At 38.0% G+C, this 24,850-nt stretch overlaps 2 protein-coding genes, 1 long non-coding RNA gene and 1 pseudogene across 3 annotated transcripts; all 4 read left to right on the top strand.

Moving 5' to 3' along the window:
• Positions 1-6,823: 6,823 nt before the first annotated feature.
• On the top strand, positions 6,824-24,776 carry LOC149042750 (uncharacterized). Its single transcript, XR_016188766.1, has 2 exons — positions 6,824-7,596; positions 24,230-24,776. It is a non-coding gene; the product is annotated as an uncharacterized LOC149042750 (long non-coding RNA).
• LOC149042752 (uncharacterized) lies at positions 8,989-10,163 on the top strand (annotated as a pseudogene).
• LOC149042751 (uncharacterized) lies at positions 10,131-11,463 on the top strand. The gene has a single exon (XM_089213482.1). It carries the CDS (start codon positions 10,221-10,223, stop codon positions 10,620-10,622), a length of 402 nt encoding a protein of 133 aa, XP_089069608.1. The 5' UTR covers positions 10,131-10,220; the 3' UTR covers positions 10,623-11,463.
• On the top strand, positions 15,651-24,776 carry LOC149042749 (uncharacterized). The gene has a single exon (XM_089213481.1). It carries the CDS (start codon positions 22,186-22,188, stop codon positions 23,731-23,733), a length of 1,548 nt encoding a protein of 515 aa, XP_089069607.1. The 5' UTR covers positions 15,651-22,185; the 3' UTR covers positions 23,734-24,776.
• Positions 24,777-24,850: the final 74 nt, after the last annotated feature.

Below are 24,850 nucleotides of genomic sequence, written 5' to 3'. Positions count from 1 at the left end.
GAGGCCAAAATTTGACAAACTTTTCTATCTCGTGACGAAGACGTCAACAACAACGTATCGAATATCATAATTTGATTAGCGCTCAGTCAACCTTTTAATGGCAATCTTTTTTAAAAAATTGGCTTCTGTTATTTCATATTTGAGTTCTGACAGCCTTTGTTATTCAACCTGTATGAACATTCCAGAACCAAACAGCAGGATTTTATTTAGTGTAACCGGCGATAACAGCGCACACTAAAATACACCGTGACCAGTGACTCTCACGTAATTCCATCGTGTAATTATCCTGAATTACTTCTCACGTTGAAATAAAGCAGCGATTGCTCGGATATCTAGTAGACAGGAACAAATATCATTTTGTCGTCACACCTGTCTGCATAACAGTCTCGGTTCATAACTTTGGAGGGTTCTTGTAAAAAAGAATATCGCATTCGCCTAACGAGTGGACGTCATAACTAGATTGCATAGCAACTGCACTCCGAAATCATTTCCTCCATTTTTGCAAGAAGTGCTGCCTTTGTATCTCGCATTTTGAATGAGAGATGAAAATGTTTGCACATGTCTCTTAGTATCTTGACTTTCAGGCTAGGCAACCTTCCCTCTCTTGCCAACGAGCACACATCATAGATATCAAACATGATTGGATGTTTCAGTCCTATCTCATCCATTATTGTGTTCCTCGCCTCTCTCAAACACTCTTCGTCTACATCAGACGCGGATGCCCCTACCAAGTCGTCGTCTTCGTCGTCTACGTCTGTGGCATCATCCGATTCTTGTTGTATTTTAGATCTCTCTTTAAGGCACAATCTCGAGAAGAAACCCTGAATCTGTATGCTAGATAACCACTCTGCTCTATCGAACATTCTCTCTCCATCTATAGTGCAGGCAGTTCGCATATCCTTTGCAACTTGCTCTGGGTCTTGTTTTCTGCCAGTGTCTCGTCCAATATTAAATTTCTGTGTCAAGTACTGCCTGACATTTTGCGAAAACCGTACACTTGCACTTCTCTTATGAAGAGCCCATCCCATGGGAAGCTGTGAAGCATTTGTCAAGGGTTCTGTGGCCATTGCCACCAGTTCAGTCGAAATTTCATTCCCTAATGACAATGACTGAAAGTGATGAACCCACTCCCTCTTCACTTTGTCATAAAGACTTTCAGTCATGCTCGCAGGCACAGGACTCACATGATGAACTAGCAAGTTCATATGAAGGTCAAGGTCGGCCTGGGTCTTAAAATCTTCATCGCAACCAGGCTCAGGGCATTGATAGGTACTACCGTCGTTGCCATCATTACTTTCTCCTGCTGATGCAATTCGTCGAGCAGCAGTGGGGAAGAATGGAATCTCCTCCACGAGATCCGTCTTTCTCTGTGGACAAATTACAATTTTATTCCATGGAATAAACTTTCCAGGCCCAACATTAAACGCTCTCCAAACGCGCAGGCCCTCATGTGTAAACTCAAAGTTGTGTAAGCTGTTGAAATTGGCAATCTTGTTAATTTCTAGGGTTGAGTTCTGTTCCTGGACTATGCACACTGACGCCGTCGTTCCCTTGACCGGTCTCTCTTTCAGTGCGTTATACATGTCTTTGGCAGAAACAACATCATGGCCTTCGTTGCAGTATCTCCTGATTGACGCTTTTAACGGACACAAAATCCTGTCACACATATCTTTTCCAGCCTGCGGTTCAGAATGATCGTACCTCACGAGTTCGATTCCCTGGTGATGTCCGAGCTCTCGTAGGGATGATACCAGCTTACTGTTGTGATAGCAACCTGCTTCATCTGATCTTAGAAAGGCCTTTTTTATTCCTGGATTTTGTAACTTTATGGTGACAAAGAGATTTTCAAGGACTGACAGCACTGAAAACCAGTCTTGTTTACAACTGTTAAAAAGGTGTACGTAGCAAGCTACTTCTAGGCTTTCCTCCTGTCTTACAACAACGCTACTCACATGCCAATTGATTCCCCTCTTAGCAAACCATTCTGCTTGCTTTTCCCGGAACTTCATTGCTGTGAACTTCATTGCCCAGTCAACTACTATAAATGCTTCATCTCCCTTCAAAGAGTCAAGAATTTGACGCTTGCACTGATTCTGATTCTCTTCTCTCAGGATATGCCCTTTCCATCCAAAGATCTTAGCGGCAGCATTTTTTGCTTCATAAAGATGGTCTTCCGCTTGAACCTTACCCAATTGCATTGTGTACTCAGAAATAACACCACTTACTTCTTCAAGAACACTTTTCAGCTTCTCACAATCCTCACAATTCACGTTGTGGCTATGACTGCATACTTTCTGAAAGTCAGTGTCACCAGCATCGCTCAGTGCAAAGACCCTACAGTGATCGGCACATTTGCTATTGTCTTCTTTGCAGTGATTACGGTATGTAGTCTTCAAATACAACTTGCTCTCCTGAAGCCTCTTCCGAACTTCTTTACACCAATCCTTTTCCGCTCCCACGCGTTCCAGTTCGTCTATAATTTGGAGAAAATCTTTAAAACCATCCGCTCCCTCAGCTGCAGTATTGTCTAGACCCCGCAATGATTTCCTCTGTGTGGCCCCTTGAACTTCTAGTACTCTCCACATCGTGGATTTACTTATCGGTTGAAATCCAGTTTGTTTGCAATGGTCCATGTATTGATTAATGATGGTGCACTTGGCCACTGTGCGCACCACGTTAGGTATGACAAACTCTTCACCGTTCTCAAGTTTTATGGTGCGAGTACCGTAGGCTACGTCTTGAAAGTAATATGGCCTCATAGTGAACTCTAAGAAGTGGTCTAGCTGACGCTGTTGTATACGGATTCTATGACGCGGGATTTTTTCAATGGGCACTCCAGGCCCCTCGACCGGATCACTCTTCGCCTGTGCTCTTGCCTTCTTTATTTGTCTATCGGAGAGGTTTTCAAATGGTTGATGTAAGCGTTTAAGCTCGTTGGCTGAGAATCTATCAGCATAAATACTCAGTATTTGAGTCTTAAGTGATTTTGTGGGAGCATTCTGATAGGCGACCATAAGGGTTTGAAGGCCAACATCAATAGCTGTCTTGCACTTCTGTTCATGGTCTACGACTGCTTGGAATAACGCTTTACCATCTCTTGGAGCTATGACGTCGCACACCAGCTGGCACGCTTCCCCGGCTTTTTGCACAAATTCAGATTTTTCAGTAAAGGAGCATTTTTCCCAACAATCTACTTGTGATTCCAAATGTGTAATCCTGGGTTTTTGTACAGCATCGGCGAGGCTATCAATGCATGCATTGAAAACTTGAATTGGATCTTGGACATTTCCTCTCGTTGGTCTGAAATCCTGTATTTCTATGCTTTCGTCAAGCGCCAACACGGCTGAAGGAGTCCACATTTCGTCATTGGTGCTGTGGGATAGCCTGGAAGAACTTGGTGTAATAGGTGAGCTCATGGCTAGTTTGAACTTCTCTAGAGCGGCATCTTTGCTTGGCCTTCGATTAAAGATATCAAGTTTCAGATGAATTTGTACACATAAACTAGGTAACATGCTTTCAAAGTCAACTGGGCGCGAGTGATTAAACCTAGCAAGCGCAAGCGAGAAGTTACGCGAGAGAAAGACATGGCGTCTGTTCTCTCAGATGCTTACTACAGGCTTTTCGCCGAGAGCCTTGTACGCAGGCTAACTGCTTTAGCACTAAGCACATCTCTTTTGTAGTTTACAAAATATCTACAAAAACTGAATCGATACAAACAGATGTACCTTTCGGTGTGTCTTACAATTAACGTAACCAAAAGGCAATTACCTCGAGATCCCTGATACAGGCAAAACTCCAGTAAGCTATGATTAATTACTAAAGTTATTTGTTAACAATCACCGCCCGTAGAGCATTTTCTTATTGGAAAAGGGTTATGTATCTCAGCTTATGTACACAACTGCATGCATCAATATCAAACGCTTTTTATTCGCACAAACTCTTTTACCTCACATAAGCGCAGGAATCACTGTCTTCTTTCTCTGTGGGTTCCAAAGAGACCCATGGCATTTCCTTCACAGAAGCATTGTGCTTGTTGCAGCAGTTAATACAAATAACTGGACGTAGGAAAAAGTGGATAATATACGAACGAGCGATTGGGGAGAAAACGGGAGAGATTGGTTGAAATCAGCCACTTCAGTATCTTAAATCACTTGTTCCTACCTGAACCTACTTGAACGAGAACGCCATACATCTTAGAAATGGCCTTTGACATTTCCAAATTGACAGAATACCGGCTCTTTGCCCCCTTGGAATCGCTACCAGGGTGCGTCGGATACTGGCACGCTGATCTTTGGCGCCAGAACTTCCCATAGGTGTGCCTATGCTTTGAACAGACCAACATTTTTGCCATAACTGAGTCATCTATATCGAACAGGCCAGCCCTTGCTAGGATAAGCTCTCCTTCCGTGACACTCTCTTTTGACAAATGGATTAATGAGAGATGACTCTCTACTGAGTCAGTACACTGAAGAAAGTTCTAAAGTTGTGAATAGAAACTCTCATAAAGTCAGGTGTGCAGACAAAATTTTCTCTTATTCCTGCCGACTAGAATTCTGAGCCAAAAGACGATGTTATCGCTGCTTTATCTAGATGGGAGAAGTAATTCAGGATAATTACACAATTGAATTACGTGACAGAGTCACTGGTCACGGTATATTTTAGTGTGCGCTGTTATCGCCAGTTGCACTAAATAAAATCCTGTAGTTTGGTTCCGAAATGTTCACACAGGTTTGAATAGCGTAAGCTGTCAGAACTCAAATATGAAATAACAAATTGCCATTAAAAGGTTGACTGAGCGCTAATCAAATTATGATATTCGATACGTTGTTGTTGACGTCTTTCGTCACGAGATAGAAACATTCGTCAAATTTTGGCCTTTTAAAATGTTTAGAGTATCAATCAGTGTGGTCTAAAAGCTCTGACCTACTATATTTTCAACTTAAAATGGCCAAAATCTAAGATTTATTGAGTTACTTATGTAAAACGGTCGGAGTTTGCTCAATGAACTAATTTGCATAATCGGCTGTCACGCTAGCAAAATCGCTAAAAGTTTGAAGTCACCACGGCGAAGAAAACTAATAAGTGCAAGATGTTTTTATATTTTTCTTATGCCAAACATCTTATTAGAAGAAATCAAGCGGAGTTTTCAATGGTCTGGTCTGGACTTGAGCAATATCAACCAAGAAAGAAAGAGTACTTTTGACCAATTTCAGAAAGCTGTCTAACGTGTGTTATTAAATAAATCATGACGAACCTCTGAATCAACGAATATAAAAATTGAAATGCTTTTTATACAACTTACATATTACTCAGTCTAAGAATACAAAAGATCTTTTGCTGCATGCGGTGTGATACGAGGACCGGGCTTTTTAACTTTTGAAATTTTCGATGTCGCAAGCGGTCAAAAAAGGGCCTTTTGCAGCTTTGACTATTGAGAGCTCTAAAAATTTTATTTTAACGTATTTCCAGAAACTAATGTGGTTTTATTTACTCGCTACCAAAGGTAGATTATTGGGCAAAGTTTGAGGGAAAACTTTATTCCGATGCGAAATGCCCTGGACCGCTTTTACAGAGGTCGCCTCTTAAAGCTTTCTCTATCAAAACAGTGGAAAAACTGGCGTAAAGCCATAACGAACAAAGGAACAAAGTAATAAGTGTGACTTCACAAATGACCAAGTTTGTGAAATTGTGGGATCTGATGATCAATCGGAAAAAGCCTGACAAAAAATGACTACTCGCCAAATGTTAGCATCAAGGGGGGGGGGGGGGGGGTGGTTACTATCTTTCCATCTTCCCTTGTCCTATTTATTCACGAAAATGGCGCTGAATACGGTGTTTCGCGCCATTTTACCGTAGGAATATAAGTTGAATTGAACTCGATCGAACTCGATCGAACTCGATCGAACTCAGCAGGTAATTTAGTGTTCACAACTGGGTTGAAAACGTAAATTAGTCACCGTAAAGGGTAAAAAAGCTGACGTTTCGAGCGTTAGCCCTTCGTCAGAGCGATTCGCTTTGGCGAAACTATGAAGCAAGCATACGCAATGATTTGCAGGGTACCTTTTATGATGTGAATCCAGCAGTTAACTTATCCCTGAAAAACAACGAGGATTCAATCAAGGTGCTCAAACATTTTCTCCGCTTCGTCAATAGGTTCGTGGACGACGAAAACATGAATGATGACGTGGCATGCTCTAGGAGACTGGGACGAGAACATCGTTTTATCAAATTTATCCTATAGAAAACTAAACATTTGCTTAAATTGGTCCCAAGCCTCCGTATTACTCACCTGACATGCGCAGGGCAATTAAATATGCAAAGGAAGGCAATGTTAAAAATGGCGGATAACCGAGTGAAGCGGGAGCGTAAGACTACGAAGAGATTTATTGACGAATTCGCAGAAGCTAAGACCAAGCAATGCAATAAAATAAAAACTACGGATAAGAATATTAATCCTGTAGAGATAATACAGGTTGACAAAGCGAGAAACATGGTCAAAATTCATTTCAAAGGGTACAACGAGAAATTTGACGAATGGAGGCCACGCGATGAACATAGTTTGCCCGTAATGTGATTACATTTGTCCGTGGAGATGGCAACAGATGTGGATACAAAAGTATGGTCTATCATTAATATATTTGATTTAGCACATGTTTACTCATTTTATTATCTGGTGATTTCGCCAACGAGTGATTTCGCCAACGAGTGATTTCGCCAACGAGTGATTTCGCCAACGAGTGATTTCGCCAACGAGTGATTTCGCCAACGAGTGATTTCGCCAACTGGTCACTTCGCCAATGTATTAATTTACTCTAAATAAAAATTTACCATTACTTCTTCTTGCTTCTGTGTGTTGTTTACTTGACTAAGCTGACTTGATTTCCCCGTTCGAACTTAGTTTCCTTCCGTTATTTTGTTCGGACTTAGTTTCCTTCTCTTGTACGCGCAACTTAAAACACAGTGGGCCCACATAAATGCATGGCACGCCAGGCGTCACCGGCGCTGTACGTTGCTGAATTTAACTTAGGGCAATAAAGTCGCGTGTGTGCAACCTTTTCCTTAACTTCTTCTATAAGGTTTATTTGTCGATAACAGAGATTTATATAATTACCTTTGAGACTTCTAGAACAGAGATTTATATAAATACATTGTAGACTACTACTACTACTAATTCTATAACTCCAGCGCATATTATAACTTCGATCAAGAGTATATAAGTATTGCAAGAAACACACGCTTGTATATTACCATATGAATAGACGCGTAAACTCATTGTGTTAAAACTTGTTAATTTTACCCTATTGTTCTAAATAAACCAATCCAATTGCTTGAAACTAACTGGTATGATATTTCGATCCTTCGAAGTGTATAAAACACACTGGCATGCGAAGAATGTTCATTTCAATCATACATTTACGACACTCGACGACTCATAACGAATTATCTCGGAAACCTTTATCTCGGAATACTATTAAAACCAGATGGCTACTGCGCAGATTTTAAACTGTATTGTTCGTCACGAACTGGTACGGCCTCGGCAGCAAGCGGTTCAGTGCGATGGATGTTTTCGCTGGAGCCATCGAATGTGTTACACCGGTTAGTTATATTTACTCATATATACTCTGATACTCTAAAAAGTAGAGACCTGGGCCAGGATTATAAGTTGATGGAGGATCTAATTTCTCTTTTATACAACTGTTGTTGCTTATGGACGGTTAAGAATATATGAAGGTCATATATTTGAACTGCGGATAAAGACATGAATGAAAGTGATCTTCGCAGTGATGTGCACTACTTAGGCAGTAGTGAAAATAAAGCCTGAAAAAAATTCAGGCCTGTACGGGATTTGAACCCATGACCTCTGCGATACCGGTGCAGCGCTCTACCGTAGTACTGCCTAAGTAGTGCACATCACTGCTTTGATAGCCATGAAAGCCTTGTATGCTTTGTATGCCAAGTATGCCGATGTCTTAGTTGAAAAACCTACACTTGTTGAAAAAAGAAAAATGCTAAATCTGAAACCAAAGTGCATATACTCTGTGCAATCTATTGAACAACACTACCACCGTGAGACTGAAGAACAAAAGTCTAATGGATGCAAAGTGCTTGCGAAGATAGACGCCATGTTGGATTCACTTGATGAATCCAACGATAAAAGTACGAATGGTATTAATTTCACGATCAGAAAGGTTAATCTTATGTTTTTTTTCATTGTAGCTGTATGGATATTCTTTTTTAATAAATACATGATGCAAAATCCTGTGTTTTTTGTGTTTAATGTTATTATGTTATCTCTTGTTTACGTAAAGTTGTTGATTTCTTCAACAAATGCTGCCTTGAATAGCTTCGATGAATGTAAAGTAATTGAGAAAACTGCTTAGTTATCTGTTATTGTATATGATGATAAGCTTAATGATAGCAATGATGAAACATTTTCATTAAATACAGTTTGCAACTGTAGATCTCGATACGACAAATTTGATTATTTTAATCGCCCACGTACGCATGGTATACGTTTTCGTAGTCGTGGACCCAGCAGAATACCAAAGAAAAGAATTACACGTATTTTGAAGAAATCCAGGAAAGTAAGACGTTTACTTCGAGCCTACGTCAGAAAAAGCGTACCGAAGTCTTCCCGAATGCATCTTCTTATATATAAAGCTGGTGAAAAAATATATGCACATGTAATCAGATGTGAGAATAAAGGAACAACGAAATATCCGTCTTGTGCAGTTAGAAGAAAATATCGAAAGTCTAACAAATACAGGATACTGAAAATGCAAAACCAATATCCACATGTAATAAAAAGTCCAAAGCCAAAGGAGTTGAATGCATGGAGGTCTAATTCAGTACCAAATGTTTATAAAAATCTGAATCACAGGGTAAATCATAAAGTCCAATCTGTCTGGGGATATAGAAAAAAACCCTGGTCCTGTTATTAATTCTACTAAAACAATTCAAGCTCCTTACAGCCAAGACAATGTGGCAATGTTTGGGTTAAATGCTGGTACACAGTGTGTAGCCATGTCACTTGCTTCCCTCATATATAACAAGAGGAATGGTATTGTATCCTCAATGGACTTGGTTAATATCATGAACATTGGTAATGAATTGTATTCTGGTCTATCAAGTCTATCCAGGCAATCCTATTTACTGTTAACAGAAGTACCTGAAATGATAATAGTGTGTGATATTACTTATCAGCTTCAATATAGTCCAAGCTATACTGGTACTTTACATGGTACTTGTGAAGTACAAGATTTTAATTATTGTATGTCATTTGCTAATGCTATGGAGGCTTTGCTGGGACAAAATTATAATTCATTTCTTTTAACAATGCTTAGTACTACAGTAGGTTTTTACTGTAATGGTGATGGTAAGTTTAAGATATTTGATTCCCATGGTAGAGATCCATATGGTATGCCCCATCCTCAAGGAACTTGTGTACTGTTAGAAGTTAACACCTTAAATGAGCTGATAGACTATTTTCAAGGTCTTTATCAAAATTCAAATGTTTTATTTGACCTCAAAGGTGTACATATTATGAAAAACAATGTGATATGACAGACATTTCTGACCAACAGTTGTCAGCTATTCCCGTCAAACCAAATCATGCAGATGCTAAAATTACAACCAATCATATTCCCTTGTTATGCTGTTGTGCCACATCTTTTTATAGCATTTGTTTTTCCATTATCAAATATTGTGGGTATTGGAATTCACAGACTCTAAATAGAATCACTGACCATGCTTACAAGTTTTACAAAGAAAAAGTCAACGGCGATAACCATCCACTGACTATCAACAATTTCCCAAGGACCCTTCAAATATATGATGCAGATATTAATATTGCCTTTAATTTGGAGAAACAAGGAATACTATGCTGTACATCACTTGGTAGCAAATTATCGCTTCAGAAGTTAATCACAGATAATACTAAGGATAATACTGGGTTTTTAATGTGGGTTTCAAATTATTGCTTTGGCTGTATTTTTCAGCACAACAATGTGAAGACAAAAGCAAAAAGTGTTAAGTACTATATTATAAGATTCAGTCCTAAGGGCACACTTGATATATTTGAAAAAATTAATGACATAGATTTTCTTATTCAGTCATTAGTGGATATTGTAAAAAAACAATTCTAGAGTAAAGATGTAGAGTATTGTATTAAATTTATATGTTGTTCATCTAATTTGTCAAATGCTGGAAGACAAAAGGTAATGGCAAAACATAAGTCTCATGGTCAGAGAGAACTAGGAGCAAAAAGGAAAAAAGAAAGCTATGCACAAATGGAACCTGCCATGAAAAAAAAAGTTTTGTCTGATAAAGCAATGTGGTACAAGTCACTGGATCCTGCAGAAAAAGGAAAGCTTTTATCTCACAGAGCTGAATGGTATAAATCACTGGATCCCAAAGAAAAAGAAAAGCTTTTATCTCACAGACCTGAATGGTATAAATCAGTGGATCCCAAAGAAAAAGAAAAGCTTTTATCTCACAGAGCTGAATGGTATAAATCAGTGGATCCCAAAGAAAAAGAAAAGCTTTTATCTCTCAGAGCTGAATGGTATAATTCACTGGATCTGAAAGAAAAAGAAAAGCTTTTATCTCAAAGAGCTGAATGATATAAATCACTGGATCCCAAAGAAAAAGAAAAGCTTTTATCTCACAGTGCTGAATGGTATAAATCATTGGATCCTAAAGAAAAAGAAAAGCTTTTGTCTCACAGAGCTGAATGGTACAAATCATTGGATCCCAAAGAAAAAGAAAAGCTTTTGTCCAAATCAGCAGATTAGTATAAATTACTTGGTTCTGCAGAAAAACAAAATCTTTTGTCTAGCAGAGCAATTTGGTATAAATCATTGGATATTGCACAAAAACAAAAGAGAGCAGAATGGTTTAACTCCCTCAATTCTGCACAAAAACAAAAAAGAGCAGAATGGTATAAGTCATTGAATCCTGAAGAAAAAGAAAAACTTTTGTCTGGCAAAGTAGAATGGCATAAAACACTGGATCCTGCAGACAAAGATAAGATTATATCACAAGTCCAAGCTAATAAGGAAGCCCATAGAAACTCAGTTCAACATGGTTTAGATCATAAGATAACAGCTTTTCAAAGTAAAATTAGGGAAGGTCCATATTATATTTGCTCTGTTTGTAACAGAATACTATACAGAAAAGCGGTTATCCAGTTAAAAAAAACAAATGTACAACACTCGGCAAGAACTGTTTACTGACATTAAGTCATTTGATGAAAAACAGTACATTTGTAAAACCTGTCACACAAAAGTTTTGAAAGGGCAAGTCCCATGTCAAGCTGTATGTAACAAATTACATGTTGATGAACTGCCACCAGAGTTGTCCATTCTAGAGAAGCTTGAACAGATTCTCATAGCACAGAGAATAGTGTTTGAAAAAATAATAGTCATGACCAAAGGTCGACAAAGAAAGATTAAAGGTGCAATCTGTAATATACCAGTTGAATGTGATCAAACATGCAATATATTACCACGTCCCCCAGAACGATCTGGAATAATACTGTTGAAACTGAAAAGAAAATTGGAATTTAGAGGTCATGTCTACTTTCAACCTGTGCGCCCACAAGTAGTACTTGATGCTCTCAAGTGGCTAAAGACCAGTAATCCCTTATATAGTAATATAGGTGTGGATATTGACAATATTGATACAAATCTCACAACTTTGCAGCAAAATGAGAATTTTTCAGAGCAGAATCCAGTTTTGAATATCATAGGTGGTATGGGTAATACCACCTATAACGAGCCAAACCCTAATGGTCAGAACACACCACCTGATAATGAAGCTGTGGATAATGATGTTACAATGACCAATATGGGTAATACTACCTTATCACGTGAAGATAACAGTGATGATGATAACACACCTGATGATGAAGAGAAAGATGACCCTTTGAATGAGCATAGAGCACCTACAAATGAAACATGTTTTCAGTCTCTAATACCAGATTACCCTGTAACCGTTGAACAAAATAATGAGGTATCGTCAGGAAATCAAATTTACAATATCGCTCCAGGTGAAAACAAGCACCCTGTATCATTCATGATGGATAAAAATTGTGAAGAGCTAGCATTTCCTGTACTTTTTCCAAAAGGTCAATTTGGATACACTGTTGAACGTGAAATGAAATTGTCACCAGTGAAGTATTTCAATGCGAGACTGTTACATTACAGCGGAAGATTTGCAACAAATCCAGAGTATCTCTTCTTTGCACAGTTCATCATAGAACAGAGGAAAGTCTCAGATAGTATCAATGTTGCTTTGAAAAAAATTCATGGCCAGTCCCTCACTGCTTCTCAAATAAGATCTGATGCATAAAGTTTACAAAATCTCATTTGTCAAGATCAAGCCTATTTATTTTTGAGACAAATACCAGGTACACCTCCTTACTGGCAAAAATTCATGTATGAAGTAGTAGCTATGGTAAAACAGCTAGGAATACCAACTTGGTTCATGACATTATCCTATGCTGACCTCAGATGGCCTGAGCTGTTTCAGATTATTGCTAGAACACAAGGCAAAAACCTCACAGATGAACAAGTTGATGCTTTGTCATATTATGAAGGGTGTTCCATGCTAAATCTCAATCCGGTTGTTGTTGCTAAACACTTTCAGTACAGAGTTGAAACATTCTTCACTGAAGTTCTACTAAGTACAGCAAATCCTATAGGTAAAATAGTGTATCATGCACTTCGTATTGAGTTCCAGATGAGAGGCTCCCCTCATTTACATGCATTGATATGGACTTCTGATTGTCCCAAACTAACATCTGAGACCAAGCAAGAATATATAGACTTGATTGATCAACATGTGCATGCCTATCTTCCTAATCAAGACCAGGACCCTGAGTTACATGACCTAATCAAAACTTATCAAAAGCACAGCCACTCTAAGACCTGCAGGAAATATAGAAATGTTAAATGTAGATTTAATTTTGGGCAATTTTTCACAAACAGAACAATTGTTGCAGAACCTATTTCTGATAATTCTCTATAGAGGTAAAAAAAAATACCATGGATAGAAGAAAAGAAATCCTTTCATTAGTCAAAGGCAAAATTGATGATGTTCTAAACCCAAGCAAGTCAAATTATGATTCTACTTTGACTGAAGCTGATGTTTTCAATTCTGTAAACATTATTGAAGAGCAATATTACTGGGCCTTATCTATTTCATCTGACTCAGGCTATGAACTGCACCTCAGAAGACCAATAGACAGCTGTTTTATTAACAATTACTTCATTGCTGGTATAAAGGGGTTTGCAGCAAATGTTGACTGACAGCCTGTCTTTAATCACTACAAGTGTATTACTTACGTGTGTTCATATTTTACAAAAGACGAAACTGAATGTTCACAGGCTATTATGAATGCAGCAAAGGAGGCTAAGAAAGAAAACCTGAGCATCAGAGAAGGTTTAAAGAAAATTGGTGCTCGCCCTTGCAAACTGAATTCCCAGTTTTCTGGGAATTCCTAGGAATTCCTAGGAATTCTCAAAAATTCCCAATTATGCAAATGACCCTTGCAAACTGAATTCCCAGTTTTCTGGGAATTTCTGGGAATTCCTAGGAATTCCTAGGAATTCTCAAAAATTCCCAACTATGCAAATTAACTCTGATTTAAAAAGCTTGGAATTACTGGGAATTTCTGGGAAAGGAAGACTCCAGTTTTGTGAGGACTTGGAATCTCTAGGAATCCCTAGGAATTCCTAGGAATTCTCAGCTTTACAAACTACCTATAATTTAAGAAGTGTGGAACTCTTGGGAATTTCTGGGAATTGAATTTGAGGCAATTTTAATACCCTGAGGTCCACATAAATTCTAAGAAATTCTCAATACCTCGAATGTGAAGGTTTTAAGAAAAAGAGTGATTTCAGCGGCTTAAAACTTTGGCTCAATAAAGGGTATGCTATGCAAAACTTACCAAGAGATATAAATACATGTACATGTTTATAACTTAAAGATCATGAAATTTATTACTCAAACTAAGTTTTAGTAAATCTTTATATTAATATGGATTTTCTCATGAACCAGCTGTCAGTTATCTTAACCCATTGACATCCGATGCGCCCTCATGCGCCCAGAAATAAAACCTCTCTGAAATTCCAATGCGCCCTCATGCGCCCTGTCAGAAATGGCTTGTTTTGATTGGCTGTAGCTTAGAAACAAAACTCCCCTGGGAATTGAAAAGCAGTGAGACGTGACATGCAAAAAATAAGCTTTCGTTTGAGACCAAACTCACTATTCCATGTTAACCGTGTGATTTTTGACAAATTTTTAAAAAATATGTCGTGGTCTAAGACATAGCTTCTGGAAGAATTGATGAAAGTTAATTTTCATCCGATGAAGAGCAAGAAGTCTTCGCTGGTTTTATCATCGAAGAAATTGAAAAAAGCGACAAGCTCATCAAGCACAGCATGAACAAAACTTGCTTAGCAATGTGGATGACGAGATGGAAGACTTTTTCAACCTACGGTCGCAAGAAAGGGGAAGCGATTCCGATGTAGAGCTATACGCTAGTGAGGAGGAAGAAGGAAGCGACGAAAGCAGTGATGAAGAATCTGCCGCAGAAGAAAGCCGACCAAATGCTCTTCAATGGTCTAGCTAATTGCGACAAAATGTTGAGGAATTCTCCATTCATCGTGGCCCGACCAGAGATCTCGGAGAAAATGCAACTGCCAAAGATTTCTTCAATGTATTTATTGACGATGCTTACATTGACGAAATCGTCCGATACACCGTTGCGTACGCTCGTTCGAAAGGGGATCGATCGTTCACATCTACTCAAGCGGAAATTTCAGCGTATCTCGGGCTAAACATTCTCATTGGAATCCATGAACTTCCTTAGCTGGCAATGTACTGGGATTCTGACGAGTTTGTTGGAGTTGATTGCTTAAAAAAAACGATCCCAGAGCACCGCTTCATGACTCTGGGGAAATATTTACATCTTGCTGACCCGACCGCAGAAGACCAAAACGATCTCCTCTGCAAAGTTTGCCCCCTTGTAACTCGCTTGGAGCAAAAGTTTGCCTAAGCGAAGAACATATATGCATTGTTCAAAGTGAAACTTTTCATTTAGGCGTAAAAATTGGTTTGTTCTTGCTCATGACTCGCAAAAAGTAATTTTATAGCTGCGCCTTGTGACGTGTCGCAATGTCGCTATGGCGGGCAAATTCAAAATTGACCCGCGTTAGAAAGTTTAGGATTCCTTTTGTTGAGGAGAAATTTGCGATCTGTCTTTTGGTGTTGTATTTGAGGGAAAGCTTTTTACATGATTCTGATAGAATAAGAGTGCAAAAGAGAGTCATCATACTGATAAATACTTTCAAAGCTGAAGGCAACCTTGCTAATGACTCGCTGTACATCAAGAAGTTGAATCCGTTCTCTAGCTTTATAATTTTTTTTGAGAGAGCCTGATGCTCAAGTTGAAAATAAAATTTGACAGGGGGAAAGTATATTATTTAATATGCAACTTTGTGCAGTTTCCCTTCAGTAGAGTGAAATGAAGACATTAAAATCTTAAATTATTTTGGCAGTGGTCTGTGTGTTCACTGTAGCAGCCATTTTCTCTGGAATTTCAGGGGGTGGTCTGAGCTCTAAGGTGTGGGGCTCAATGGGTTAAATGGAAATTGCCAACTTCCACAATAATTAACAATAATTACATTGTTATCTTACTTCCCTAACCTACATTACTGGTTGCCTTTGTTAGAAAACCTTGGAACAGTCAAGCTCAGTTGCCTCAAACGCTGTCAGAGACTTTTTGTTGACAATACTTTTAGTAGAAATTTCATGCCTTCCCAGGTAAAATGTCAGGCGGGATCCCGGCAATCCCACCCAGGATCCCAGGTGGGAATGGCGGGATCCCGCCTTAGGTGGTGGGATCCCACCTTTCCCACCTGGGATGAAAATTTGATCCCACCTGGGATCCCGCATTTAATGCGGGATTCCTGCATCCCACCCGGGATCCTAGGTGGGACTTATGCATTCTACCCGGGATCCTGGTCGGGATTTACATATCCCACCTGGGATTCTTTATCCCAGCTACGAAAATACTGTTTTGCTGTTTTTATTCTTACAAAACGTTTTTGTGAGAGTTCCAATACTTATGGATCATCCACACACTCCGCAAATATTTGGCATGCAGACAAGACAGAGGTGGTCACTGTTCCCTTTGAGAAAATACACCTTTTAAATGACTTCTTCAATTTGCTTTATTTGAAACTCTGATCTGAAAATATTTTTAAAACAAGACTTGTTAGTAGTGAGAAGTACAAACCGAGTTTCTTTTCATAACTTAATTTCTTAAATGTCCCAATCACTGGACCTCCTAAAAAATATTACTTCTTTATATTTTTGGTGCAAAATACAATTCCTTCTTTACATACAAATGAAAAGTACAAGTCACAGTTCAATAATAACAGCTCTAAAGTTTACTTGTTGTTCTTCTCTGTGTCAGAGATCAACAAAATTTTTCTATACCTTGTAGGTCTGGTATAAATTGTACTTGTAGTATAAAATGACAACCTTGTATCTTCGTTCTCTCCACCCCTTTCCAAGCTCGGTAACGCTTCGGACTGTGCATAACCATTTGCAGACGAGAATTACAATGCACCTCTGTAATCGCATGTAGTTGCTTCTGTCTCTCGTGCAAATGTTTTCTCCGTTATGAGACGCACTTGACTCTGTTGGCACCACTGCTAGTTCACTGGAAAGACCGACTGAGGAATCGAGATGGCTAACTGTGTTGAAACGTGTTGCTGAACGCTTGTTGTGGTCAAGCCTTGTTGATTTGGGTACTGGTACACTGTGATCATCTTGGTATCTCTTATACTTCCTAATGTTATTGGCTTGTGTTGTTTCTCACCTTCGCCGTGAACATAACTCAAGTGGGTTTCGAGTCTTTCTTTCCTCGAAAACTTTCGGCCACAAATCGTGCATTCTTGTTCGATTCTTGTCGATTATTTCTACATAGAGTGAATTCACATCATTATTTATGTCATCATCAAAACATGAATCCAAGGTATCCACCATCTAAGAGAGGAGAACCGGTCAGAAGAGACAGAATAATGTTGCGCGCTTCTCTTGAGACTGCAATGGGTCAAGCTAGCGGATTCTCTTTGGTAAAAGGTCCACGTGATCATGCCCGTAATCGGAAACAAAGAAAACTCCATTTGGCGCTCATCTTTGAATGTACTTTTCATCGGTTAACCGCTCTTGCTTCAAGTTGTTTCTTTTCCCAACTGTTTTGCCTAATATAACACTTCTAAAGATTGGTTTTATTGTGGTTTAATGGGAAAACGAGAACAGCGTGAGTGTTTTAAATGAAAAGAAAGTCGTTGGCGCCGTGAACTTAAAAGAAGGGACAATTAACAGTTGACATATCGACTGGTTCAAACAACGATCGAGTGGCCATTTAAAGCTAGGATTTTTAGAAGTTTGTGGTGAGTACAAATTGCCATATTCGTTACGTGATCAAAATCTTATCAAAGAATAGAAATAACGGCTTGAATTAATCTTACCTAACACTCAGCGCAACTGAAACTCAAATAATTCTGAGAATCGAATTGGTCGCTTGCATACTGCAGTTTCCTAAGCTTACACTTTACAATGAAATAAATCTATGAGTAAGGTTTCAAGATTACTTTAGTCACATTTGGGAACATTCTGACCTTGCTTTGCTTTGAAAAATTCGACTGAAGAGAGAGCAGACTTTCAATCAGTACCTTTGTCAAAATTTTGATAACATGAATTATTGAGGTTTTGTCTTTCTTTTATTCTTTGATACACAACAGCCAATTTTTTTAAACGTTGAGCCTTATTACACTGTAGATGGTCTGCTTAAATGATGAAGAAAAAGTAATATGCTGAGTTGTGCTGTTATTCTTTAAGAATGTTCGGTTAAGAAATTTGTTAATGAAACAAGTCAAACACATGCTGGTTCATTGCAAATAAATTATGAGATCTTTATCACATATAGTCTGTGTATTCATGTACTGTTTGAATCATTTATGATCAATAGCTTGGTAAGACAATGGGATCCCATTGGAGGTGTCAGTATGTTCTATAGCTAGTTGGAAAGTTTTGGACCCTCAGTGGATTGATGGGGTCTATAGCTCACCTAGAAAATTTTATCCTCTTGATTTTAAGATATCCTATCTAGTACATTTCATAAATCTGTGGTCTCCAGTGATAAACAGGATCCCTCAAAGGATTTTTCTGAAAGTGGGAAGCCATCTGTAATTTTATGCAGGGTCTAAACTGGGATTGGCAGGATCCCAGATGCAATCCCGCCTGGGATATGATTTCCCAGGTGGGAAACTATCTGAAATTTGAGGCAGGATCCTAAGACGGATTGGTGGGATTCTAGGTTTAATCCTGCCCGGGATGTGCTTTCCCAGGTGGGATGCTATTAGGAATTTAAGGCGGGATCCCAACTTCAATTGGCAGGATCCCATGTGGGATCCCATGCGGGATGTTCCATAATCCCAGGTGGGATCCCATGTGGGATGTTCCATAATCCCAGGTGGGATCCCATGCGGGATGTTCCATAATCCCAGGTGGGATCCCATGCGGGATGTTCCATAATCCCACCCGGGATGTTCCATAATCCCACCCGGGATATTCCATAATCCCACCCGGGATGTTCCATAATCCCACCCGGGATGTTCCATAATCCCAGGTGGGATCCCGTGCGGGATGTTCCATAATCCCAGGTGGGATCCCATGCGGGATGTTCCATAATCCCACCCGGGATCCCACCTGAAAAAGGCGGGATCCCACCTGGGACACACATGGGATCCCAGGTGGGATTGGCGGGATCCCACCTTATATTTTTACCTGGGTTAGACAAACAAATTCAACACCTAATTAATCTTTCTTTTTTCATGATTGTTGTTGCTGCTTTTTTTTTCAGTTTTTTGCTCTATTTTCATGATTAGTTGCTGTAATTTGTTTTCCTGTTTTTATTCTTACAAAACATTTTTGTAAGAATTCCAATACTTGTGGATCATCCACACACTTTGCAGACATTTGGCATGCAGACAAGACAGAGGTAATCAATGTTCCCTTTGAGGAAGAACACCTTTTATATGACGTCTTCAATTTACTTTATTTGAAACTCTGATCTGAAAATATTTGTCAACAAGACTTGTTAGTAGTGAGAAGTACCAACCAAGTTTCCTTTCATAACTTAATTTCTTAAATGTCCCAATCACTGGATCTCCCAAAAAATATTACATCTTTTTATTTTTGGTGCAAATTACAAGTCCTTTATATAAAAATGAAAAGTGCTAGTCACGCTTCAATAATAACAGCTCTTAAGTTTACTTGTTGTTCTTCTCTGTCTGTCAGCTATCAACAAAATTGTTTTGTACTTCGGGCAGTGCATAACTATTTGTGGACCAGAGTTCCAACACACCTCTGTAATCGCATATAGCTACTTCTGTCTCTTGTACAAATGTTTCTCCTTTGTAAGACGCACTCTACTCTGTTGTCAATACTGCTTTAAGTTAAGTGGAAACGACTGACTGAGGAATCGAGATTGCGGTGTTGGAACGTGTTGCTGAACGCTTGTTACGGTCAAGCTTTGTAGATTTAGGTACTAACTCCAATATAAAAGTCACTCAATATAACAGAGATTTCTCAATTTGAGAATCCAGTGAATGCCCTTTTCCTCATAGCCATCTTAAAAGCCTGGTCTGAGCTTTAAATATACATATTTTAATTTTTTTTTTTTTCAAATGCAGATGTCAAGGAATCCAGATACAAAATGGTCAAGGTTCTTGTTGACAACCTCATTCAAGGCCAACTCATTGTGAGCCCAGGAAAAAAAATACAAACAGTACAAACAGCAGCTAAGTTTGCAGTTTAGGATAACTTCATTCTAATTTATTGTTACAGTTACAACAAGATTTTAATCAAAAAATCAATTTTATTTGTCTGTAATTAGCCCCTTCACTCCCAAGAGTGCTTGGTTTTCAAATATAACTTAAGATATTGTATTTTATGGAAAAGAATCAACAGATTTTATTCACAATTTGTGTCAAACCAAATTTAATGATTGATTAGAACTATTTTATATGAATAGCTGTAATTGAGGATTAATCCGTATGAAGTTTTCAAGAAAAGAAAAACAAATCAAATTCCATCCTAATATTACCACACATTGATGTTAATAATTAATCAAAAATATTTTACATGTAAGCCTTAATTAAGCTTCTAAATAAATTTCATTGAATACTTGAACTTTAGCTGGGTTTTTTTAATTTAAAGTATCTATTTTATTTCATTAGCCTCATATTTTTGCTTAAAATTCCCAGTAATTCTTAAACATTCCTAAAAATTCCCAGAAATTCCCAGAAATTCTCAGAAATTCCTAGGAAATTTTTAGATTTACAGCTTTTCAGGGAAAGTCATTGGTTCTCTGAGTTGGAATACCTAGGAATTCCTAGGAATTCCAAGTCCTGTTGGCTATAAACTTGGAATTTCTGGGAATTTCTGGGAATTTCTGGGAATTTCTAGGAATTTCTAGGTTTTTAGAACCAGAGTTGTTATGGTTGGGAATTCCTAGGAATTCCTAGGAATTCCCAGTCCGAATTTACCGTGAAAATTCACACCTTTATTCCTAGGAATTCCAAAAGCCATTTTGCAAGGGTGCTTTCCTCTCCACTAGAGAAGTGAGCTCACAAGAATGTGTTTATAGATGTATGCCTGAACTATGGTTGCGAAAAATCTTACCAGCAACAGTTTTTGTTAACACAAACCTACCTGAGAAAAGGATACATGTCACAAAATTACACCAAGAGCTTGAAAACCTGGATGATGAAAGTACAGATATCTTTAAATCTAATATCATTGAAAGATATGCTATTAGACCACAAACTATTGCATCAGTAGATGAATTATGTCTGGCTGAGTTTGCTGCATACTATTACAAAGATTACAGGAAAGACTATCAAGAAACTGGTGATGCTCAGCCTGAAGTTCTCACCGATCATGCTATTGAAGTACAACACAATTCTTCTGATTCTGATCTATGTCTTCCAGACAAAATAAGACTGATAAATACTAATGAGGTAATGAAATGTAGAAAAGTCAGAGCTGTTATAAGGTACCACAAGCCAAACAAAACAAAGGAGCCTGAATTATATTTTCATCACCTGTTGATGTTGTACTACCCCTGGAGAGATGAAACTCATCTTCTAAGCACTGATTAAACATATGCTTCCAAATTCTATGAACCTGCTGTACAAGCTGTAGTAGAACAAAACAGACAAAATTTTGAACCTGATGGAGATGCCCTAAATGAACCACTTGAATATTTAAGAAATAACCACAACAACATCATTCACTCCTATGATTCTCTCAATGATCAAGAAAATGCAGACTTGCATTCACAAATCCAAGATGAATTGACACCTGAAGAATCATTTAATAGCCAGTCACCTTCACATCTTGCGTCAACATCTAGTCAAACTGATCAACATTCAAATATAGGAATAACAACTTACAACCAACCTGCAGAAATTTCTGATGACCATCTGCGACAGTGTTAGAACCTTGAACAAAAGACAGCGTTATGCATATGACATTGTTCTAACTTGGTGTAGAAATAAAATGAAAAATATGAATAGCCTGAAACCTGAAGAAGTAAAACCGATAAATCTATTCATTACTGGTGGAGCTGGTGCAGGAAAGAGTCACTTGATCAAAACAATATACCAGACTGTCACAAAAACATTTAGACATGCTCCCATGAATCCTGAATTACCCACAGTTCTTTTAATGGCACCAACTGGTGTTGCAGCCATTAACATTGATGGAACAACAATAAATACTGCTCTTGCAATTCCTGTACTAACTTGTGACAATGTACCTCCAATGTGACTCAGACCAAAAGAGAACACAGATGAGATTGTCATTATCTGAACTAAAGTTGATTGTCATAGATGAAATCTCCATGGTTGGTAACATTACTTTACTTCATATCCATCAGAGACTAAAGGAAAATTTTGGTACTTCCAATTCACAGATGTTTGCAGGCATAAGTATAATAGTTGTTGGTGACATGTACCATTACCACCAATTCATAAAAGAACTGTCTTTGATGATTTCAAAAATGATGTGTTTAATCTATATCACCCATGGCATCTCTTCACAATGATAGAGCTTGTTGATATAATGAGACAGAAAGATGATCAACCATTTGCTGAACTTCTTAATAGATTCCGTACAGCAAGTCAAACTGAAGAAGATATCCAGTGCATTCAGTCTAGAGCAATAGATCCTTCTGATAATAACTACCCCTCTAATGCTCTTCACATTTGGGCTGAAAATACTCCTGCCAATCAACATAATGACCTTAAACTTGAACAAATGCCTGCACCTTTATTTCATTGGAAAGCCATTGATCAGTATCCTCCAAATGTCTCACAACAAGACATTGATAGAGTTTTGGTCAGACCAAGATCTGAAACAAGTGGACTTGATTCTGATATCTATATCAAAGAAGCTGCAAGAGTCATGTTAACAATGAATATTGATATTGCAGACAGACTAATTAATGGCCAACTGGGAACTGTTGTTAGAATAGAGGTAAACCAAACTAACCAAAAACCTACTGTTATCTATATTAAATTTGATGATGATAAAGCTGGCAGCACTTTAATTCAACAGAGTAGTAACCCTTTTGTTAGACAAAATAAAGTTGTACCAATTCAGCCTGTACTAGCAAAAATCAAAGTAAGACCAAATAAACCATCCTCTCCTGAAATACAGAGAGTACAATTCCCTTTCACACTAGCCTATGCTGTAAGCATCCACAAGGTACAAGGTTTATCACTCACTAATGTAGTTATTAGCTTTGAGTTGATCAAACAGAGATCATTCAACTATGGTCAAGTATATGTTGCCTTAAGCCGAGCAACCTCTTTGAATAGTATTCATGTTCTTGGAACACTTAAGAACAGGCATGTGAAGGCAGATCCTAGGGTACACAAGGAATATGAAAGACTGAGAAATGTTGCATCTCTTACTATGCAAACAAACGAAAGCATTCACGACAATGCAGTTTTAACCTTATGTTTATTAAATATAAGATCTCTCAAAAAACACAGCATTGATATCAAATGTGACTCAAACATCATAAACAGCGATCTCATAGCTTTGACAGAAACCCAACTCCAGCCTTACAATGATGACAGTGGAATGACAAATGATCTACATCCACTCAGACTGTACAGACAAGATCACCCTACTGATAGGTATTGCAGCATAGCACTCTGTACAAGAAACACTGTACAAGCAATTGATCTTCAGTACTTTCCACTAGTGAATGGGATAAAGTTTACAGTTATTAGCACTACCACACAACTTAGCAGTGAAATGCTCATACTTTACCGAAAGAACAGGTCAAATATCTCACAGTACATACAAGATCTCAAAAACATTGTTAACAGCTATGCTATTGACATCATCATGGGAGACTTTAATATGAACTATTTAAATGATGATACAATTGAACCACTTAAAACATTAATGAATTCTTTACTTTACTCCCAACTTGTCCAAGGTCCAACATTTGTTTCTGCAGGAAGCACACTAGACCAAGTCTATATAAAACCAACATATGACATAGTTCAAAATTCCATAATAAGTGTTTATTATTCTGACCATGATGCTGTAAAAATATCCATAAAACATAAGTAATCTTAAAATACATTCACTAATAGCATTCATTCACTATTTAACAACAGACCTAAATCAATGCTTCATGATCAATAGAATGCAGTTTGCAATCATAATTTTCAACTGATATTACATCAATGCCAATTTATTGTTTTTTAAACCCAATCTTGAAAACATTATCTAACTCTTGTCATTTATAGTAAAATCACTATTGTCTCTAACTGAGGAGCATAAATACCAACAGCAACAATTATATTAAAGACAGACATACACAGTACACCCTGATACTGTGCATTTTCACACTAATCCCTTGAAGGGGTCAAAGAATGAGGTACCCTTGTACAGGATACCTCCTCATCAATAATTTCAGTCTTAGGAACCAGGTGAGTTAAACTTTCCCTAATACAACTTTAAACTTACTGCAGTTTTCAATCCTCTCAACTTCAATACAAAAAGAAAATCCCTAAGACAAGTACTTAGTTTCCAGTTAACAAAGTATTTTATTTTTTCCATACAGATTTACCCAAAATTAACAGTGGTGAAGACCAAAGAAACACCAATAAGATTTACATAGAACCAGTGTAACCATGTGACAACAATGAAATATTTACTCCAAAAAGACATATCAGCCAATGGAAGACTACAATCATAATATAGTATTCAAACATGAATTACTTAATGGCAGACTGTAATGGTAACCATCTTCAGTGTTTGATGAAACTGGACCATAGTAGGCCAGGAGGCTTTTATTGAACATCAATGCCAGGAGATCAACTACACATCAGCAACTGAACTAAACCTATAACAAGAAACTATGGAATGCAAAAGATTAATTGACAGTGGCATGTTGAACACCAGTCTTTATACTGAACAAAACTTATTGGATAAAACCAAAAAAATCCTATTAACTTTTCCCGAAAACCAATGGTGTATTATTTACACAATACCAGCCACAACATACAAATAATTCACTAAATTGCATAGAAAATATGACAGAGAATCAGACAGAACATCAAAATGCAATGGAAGCCAAGGTAATAAACCTAAACAAGACCTTCTTCATACTTATGAACTACTGAGTGATTGTTGGGAGTGATTACATCACGGGCGACGAGCGGGGGGGAGAGGAAAAGATAGA

Source organism: Pocillopora damicornis, chromosome 7 (genome assembly GCF_964200805.1).
Source record: "Pocillopora damicornis chromosome 7, jaPocDami1.2, whole genome shotgun sequence".
NCBI lineage: Eukaryota > Metazoa > Cnidaria > Anthozoa > Scleractinia > Pocilloporidae > Pocillopora > Pocillopora damicornis.
This window is presented reverse-complemented; position numbering and strand designations above follow the sequence as displayed.

Bases quoted from the DNA above. Each gene is read 5' to 3' on its own strand.
- LOC149042749 (XM_089213481.1), top strand. From the start codon at position 22,186: ATGATAGAGCTTGTTGATATAATGAGACAGAAAGATGATCAACCATTT.
- LOC149042751 (XM_089213482.1), top strand. From the start codon at position 10,221: ATGGCAAAACATAAGTCTCATGGTCAGAGAGAACTAGGAGCAAAAAGG.